The 6,340-nt window shown below is 58.6% G+C and overlaps 1 protein-coding gene across 1 annotated transcript in view; it reads right to left on the minus strand.

The window, feature by feature from the left end:
- The window catches only part of SYTL3 (synaptotagmin like 3), a 66,526-nt gene that overhangs the window by 1,632 nt on the left and 58,554 nt on the right, over positions 1-6,340 (minus strand). The window contains exons 12-14 of the mRNA XM_004702099.2: positions 5,544-5,714; positions 3,018-3,105; positions 1,543-1,648 (exon numbers count right to left, since the gene is read on the minus strand). Of these exons, the coding sequence (XP_004702156.1) occupies positions 1,543-1,648; positions 3,018-3,105; positions 5,544-5,714 (365 nt within the window). The remainder of the gene's footprint in view (positions 1-1,542; positions 1,649-3,017; positions 3,106-5,543; positions 5,715-6,340) is intronic.

The raw sequence follows: 6,340 nt of genomic DNA on the forward strand, positions 1-6,340 counted from the left end.
CCCCCCCCCTCCCCCGCTAAAATAACGTGTTGCAGGTTTATTTCTAGACTGGCCTTAAGGTTCGGGAGATATTCTGGGGACACTGGGCCAGGGTTCTCATCTCTCCTGGGTCTGTCTCCACCGGGAGAGCTGTGCCCAGTCCCCTACACTGCGTGTACCTGCTCTATTGCCTTGCAACTCTGCTCTCCCAGCGAGGAGTGCGGAAGACTAAGGAACTTGTCTAAGGCCACGCAGATAACCAGCGGCTGGGCGGGGGCGGGGGCCAGGCGGGCACAGAGGCCACAGTGCCCATTCTAACTGGACACCAAAGTAGGCCCTGCTCCCCCCTTTATGTGCCTGCCTGCCTGCGGGGAGGGGAGGGAGGGCAGGTGAACGCAGTGATGACACCAGTACACGGGTCCTGGGTCAGAATGACTGTGTGACCACCTGAGAGCTGTTAGCTACGGAAGCCGTTAAGACACAGCCCTGGCATCATGATTGAGTTTAAAACTGAGGGGCAGACATGACGAGGCCGGCGAGAATTGCGTTTCAAGTTAAAGTACAGGCCTTCCAAACGAAGCTTCGGCACATCCACACCCCTGGGATGCAGGGAGAATTGGGGCCTTTAATGCAGGTGATGTTAGGAGCCCTGGTGACGTAGTTAGGTGTTGGGCTGCTATCCACAAGGTCAGCAGTTCCAACCTAGCCGCTGCTATGCAGGAAAAAGATGAGGCTTTCTACTCCGGTGAAGATTCACAGCTTCCGAACCCCGCGGAGAGTCACACTCGGGAACCCACGGGGACAGTTCTACCCTGTCCTACAGAGTCACTGGGAGTCAGGACACTGGGCTTTCATGGGTAAGCCGAGCTCAAAAAACCCCCAAGCTCCCTGCCACCGAGCTCACGCGGCATCCTAGCAGCCCTGCAGGCCAGGGTGAAACCGCCCTGGTGGTTTCTGAGGGCGTGACTGCGGGAGTAGGAACCCTCGTCTTTGTCCTGAGGGGCGGCTGGTGGTTGCCAACTGCTGCCCTTGTAGTTGGCAGCCCGACTCGTTACGCCACCGCCGCTGCCACCACGGGGCTCCTGAAGCTGAGCTCGGCTACAGTGACGTGGACACTGGAGGCCTGCTGGTGTGTCCCACCGTCCAAGGTCCCCACCATCAGCAGGACATCGTCCTGGGCCAGTCAGAACAATTGGTGGACCGAACTGCTAACCAAACAGTCGACAAACTTGACCCCTAACCAAATGGTTGGAGGTTTGAATCGACCCAGAGGTACCTTGGAAGAAAGGTCTGGGGAGCAGTTTCCAAAAGCTCACGCTGAAGAGCCCTTGAGAGCAAGCACAGATCCACAATCTCACACACGTGCGCGTGGGCACACACAGGGACGCACATACCGACACACTCATGCACACACGCACAGGGACACACACACACAGATCCAGACACACACGGACAAACAGACACATGCACAGATATACACACACAACGGTGCCACCATGATGAGTCAGAGGCAACGTGATAGCAACGTGGCTTGATGATTATTTGATTGGCTCGAGTACCTACCCCTTAACGAACGAGTTCACGGTACCATCGGACCGCACAGGTAAGTTCTTGGCTCCCAGCACCACGAGACAGAGCTGGCCATGAAGCGATTGCTGGTTCCCTGTTCCTGGAAGGAGAGCCAACATTCACCACGAGTCATCTCCAGGGATGCGTCAGTGTCCGACGCCACTCCCAGGCCCGGTCTGACCTCGAGACCGAGGACTGGCCTTCAGTTCCCGAGAGCAGGCTGGAAAGAGGTGCCTGTCCTACCCCAATACACACCTGGTGCACCAGCCTAGCAGGGTGGCAGGTGGCAACTGCAACTTCCCGGGGAACCAGTGGCTTCAAAGGGACCCAAGGAGAGCAGAGACCCAGCCTGTATTTCTTGCTGTCGAGCAAATCACCAAAATCCTTAAGGGATTGCGTCTGCTCACCATCTTCACCCTCGGCCCCGGGTCTCCCTGCGCCCGCTCTCCCCATCATAGAAGTCAGTGACGGCACCTGCTGGTGCTCTGGGCGGTGCCAACAGTTAATGAGTTCGGTCAGCTGTGAACCAAAGAGTTGGCGGTTCAAGCCCACCCACAGTGCCCCAGAGGAAAGGCCTGACCATCCACAGCTGAAACCCTGAGGGAGCCCAGCTGGAGTTGACTGGACAGCAGTTGGCTTTACTGGTTGAGTCTCCTGTAAGGTCTCAAGGACCTGGCCCCCTCGGTCCCCGTTTCTCACTGGACAACAGCGCACCTGGGACGGGATAGGGTCACGCTGAGCCGAGTGGGTCCCCTCACCTTGTGCGGCTCACTGGGTCCTCATGACCCAGCTTGTCTGCACTGCCCCGAGAGGTGGGTCTGGGCTCTCGTCCCAAGAGCAACAGCCTCAGCCTCTATGGTGGGATTCAACCCACTCGTACCGGTTCAGCAGAACTGGTACCTCATTTTTCATTGAGTTTGGGGAATCGGTAGTGAAAATGGCTCTTATAAACTGGGCGCTCCCTACGGTGGGCGGCTGGGTAGCCGCCCGATGTGGACATCACAAATGTACATCCCTTACTCTTTTTTAACATTCATCTACAGAACGGCGTATTCTAAGCACCTGTATTCATGTTCATTTCCCCCATGGGTATGAAAAAATTAGGCGGAACGGAGCTTGTCAGAAGAGTGTGGAATATCACGTCAGGACACCCACCAAGAAGCAACATGGAAATATCTAAACAGGTTTATTGGGGTTGTGTTTTTGGCCAGGTATTACCGATACTTGTCCACTACTATTTTAAAACTCTGATAACACAATCTCTTCTCTTGCTCTTATTTAAGTATTAACCATATGAAATAATGAACTACCGTTCTGTATGTTGAGTTTTTTAAAACTCAGAATGATCATTGGGGCAGCCAACCAGGTGTTAAATTATTGAGTACCCCCACTGGTTATGCCCCCCCAGCTCTGCCCCCTCAAACCTACCTCTCCCTACCCCCCAAGAAATGGCCAGAGGGAGCACCTACCTTCCGGAGCACCCGAGGGGAGGACCAGTCTGGCCCGGATGGCCAGTTCTCCACTGTTCTGCGGGCTGCTGTCTTCACGCTTTTCTGCCTGGGGGCAGAAGGTGGCTCAGAGGGATGGGCCAGCCCAGAGGCTCTGGTGCCTTGGCCTCGGCCTCGGCCTCGGCACAGACACCCACTCCCAAAGCCCCTGCAGCCCGGCAAAGCCATGAGTGGAGGGGACAGGGACACGGAAGACTTCTCCGGCCTTCCATTTGTAAAATTTCATTCTTAAAACAGACACTGTTCAGCCATCCCCACACGCACGCCAGGCAACAGGCCCCACCAGAGGGAGGGGCCACCCGAGGGAGGACTCAGCAGAGGAAAGGACCCCCATTGGAGGAAGAAGGTACATCCATGGCCCGATCACCCCGACCCCAGCCAATGTGGGCAGAGGCACTCTTTCTGCCAGGAAGCTGCTGACCAGGGGTGCAAGAGGACCACAGACTGGCCAGGGCCACTGCCCTGGTCCTGCCGGCCTGCAAAGGTGGCTGCTCTGGTCAGCAGTGACTTTGCCAGAATCTACAGAAGGCAGGCCTGGAATGGAATTATCCTTCCACCTACTGGGGGCAGGGCCTGGGAAGATTTCCAGTGCCCTGGCAGTGAGTCCACCCCCCAGGTGACGGCTTGGGCTTACTCTAAGGCTACTTAGTGGGCGGCAGTGCCCTATCCCCTCACCCCCACCCAGACTGCACCCCCTTGGCCCAGCCCTCAGACCCTGACTGAGCTGAGAGCACTCCCCCTAGAAATGACACACTAAGGCCCTAAGCCCACCTCTGCCGGCCGGGAGACCTGGATGCAAGCCCCGCTGGGCCACAGGGCTCATGGCCATCAGCTGGGGCCGCCTGTGGACTTTAGGCCCTCTCTCCCTCCCTGCCTGCTCCCCCGAGGTGCCCATCTTTCCCCTGGCCTGGTGCTGAGTGCTAAGGACAGAGAGAGGGGGCTTCGTTCAGTCCCTGGACTCTTCCGGATGGCTGGCAACAGGGCAGCACAGGTCAGGGCGTCCAGGAGGGCAGCCAGGAAGAGACGCTTCTTGAGGCCACAGGGCAGCCAAGGGGCAGTGCCACAGACAACGGGCAGCCAGGTGGCCGAGAGCAGTGGATGCTCTATCGAAGCCACAGCACAGGGATAGGAGCGCTAGGCCCAGGGGGACCCTACAGTGGCAGGCAGAGCCAGGTCTGCCCTTTTCCTGCAGTGGGGGGGCATCGATGGGGTCAATGCCCCATGTTAAGGGAGGGTACCAGCCCCCAGAACAAGTCTCTCCTCTCAGACTGGACCAGCTCTCCTGGTGTCCAGGCCATCCGGCAGGTGCCCTGCTCTACCCCACAAGGGCTTAGTGGGAAGACATCGTGCCGGACCCTGAGCCCCGGGCCCTGAGAGAGACGCTGTTGGATGGGGAGGCCAGACCCTGCTAGAAGAGGGTCCCGGTGGTGGACGGAGCACAGACGGAGTTAGGAGCTGGCGCCGGGGCCTCTTGACCAGATCCAGGGTCACAGGGTCATAGAAAGACCAGGCAGGGAGCACATGAGGTACCATGACTCGCCTCCAAGAAGCAAGGGGACATGGGTGATCTTGGAGTGGCCTGCTGCGAGTACTTTGCTGGGGACACCTAGCAGTGTCCAGAGCTGACAGCCTTCTATCATGGCTCTCCCAAGGGTGCCTACCCTGGCTGTAGGCCTCGGTCTGCAAACCTGCCCCCCTGCCCCGCTCACCTGGTTCAAATACCACCGACCCACAGTCCCTTTCTCCTGCCGGGCCCGCCTGCCCTGCCCGGTCGGCCTGCCATCCCTATTGCTGCAAAGCCCTGCCCAAGAGCCCTGATGCCCAGGACTCCATGTGTGCCCAGGATTAGGCACCTGGGACAAGAGTTGGAAGCAAGGGCACATTCATTCTAACCCGGGCAGGCCAGTGACGGTGTGACAGACCATAGTCAATCAGGGGTCTCTGTGCCCACAGAGGTCCAGCGCCCCACTCCACCCCACCCCCACCCCATGTGCTGCCCCGGGGCCGGGGGTGGGGAGTGGGGGGAGGAGGGCAGGAGGCAATAAAGGGCTTCAACAAGCCTGAGCAGGTTAAAAAGTATCCTGGACCTAGCCCCACCCAAGAAGCCCTTGGCTGCTAACCCAAGGACAGTGGTTCAAATCCCTGAGCTGCTCTGTGGATGAGCGGCGTGGAGGTGGAGGTTGCTTCGGGAAGGATGGCAGGCCAGGAGACCCGATGGGGCAGTTCGACTGCCACATGGGAGCACTCAGCGTCTGAGTGACTCCACACACTGCAGCCCCAACCAGGAAAAGCCCCTTTGGGAAGCCCCCTCGTGCTTACAAAGTTCCACCTGAAGTGTCTTACAAAACAGGTCCCTGCCCCCCACCCCACCCCCCCGCCCGCCTCTCTGCTGGCTTTACTCTTTGGGGTCCTCTTGAAAATGGGGTTGACTTCTGTGGTTGAGTGGGATTCCCTTAAATGCCCAGTCCCAGGCCAGGCCGCACTTACCTTGGGCTGGAGCAGGTACCAGCCGAAGGCCTTTGCCTCTCGGTCTCTGAAGTCCCAGGTGGCCAGAGGAAGGAGCACTTCTCCAAGAAACACCCGCCGGGTGAGTGTGCCCAGATGCCACACGGACACCTGCAGCTGCCGAGACGGCAGCTGGGCAGGGTCCACCAGGTACTGCAGGGCCAGAGCAGAGGAGGGTCAGCCCAGCCCACACCCAGCAGCTTCCTGTCCAAGGACCCAGCCTTCGGCCCCCAGGTGCTGTCTGCCCAGGACAGGCTGAGCTGGCTGGCCCCTACTCCTGTCTCCCTCCCATTCCCAAGAGAGAGGCTGAGCCCAGTGCTGACCCCCACCACAGCCTGAATGAGCCGGCTGGACTGGCACCCAGAGCTCCGGAAATCAGGGATGGGGACAAGCTGCCTGTGTACCCAGGGGCACACAGTCCTTCTGTCAGTGTGGCAGGACTGCGCTAGGTGTCCCTAGAGCAAAGCTTCTTAAACTGGGCGTGCAGGTGGGGGTGTGTGTGTGTCACAACCCATATGGGGTCTCGTAACTGAATGTGGGGCTGTGGGAAATGTAACAACAGGGATAGGTTTCTGAAGGCCAAAACAATGCAAAAAGAAATTCGACATCAAACGCATCATGAATCTGAGATGGTTTGGGCAGACCTCATCCGTGATGCACATTTTCCCGGCAAAGGGGCACCTCCAGCGGAAACTGTTGAAGAGCCTGCACCTTGAGGGGGTGCAGGTGAGTCAGACCTGTCTTCTGAGACCGGCCCTCCCCCCAATCCCGGGTGCAGG

Source organism: Echinops telfairi, unplaced genomic scaffold (genome assembly GCF_000313985.2).
Source record: "Echinops telfairi isolate 266 unplaced genomic scaffold, ASM31398v2 ScPeMD7_3533;HRSCAF=4204_0, whole genome shotgun sequence".
Lineage (NCBI taxonomy): Eukaryota > Metazoa > Chordata > Mammalia > Afrosoricida > Tenrecidae > Echinops > Echinops telfairi.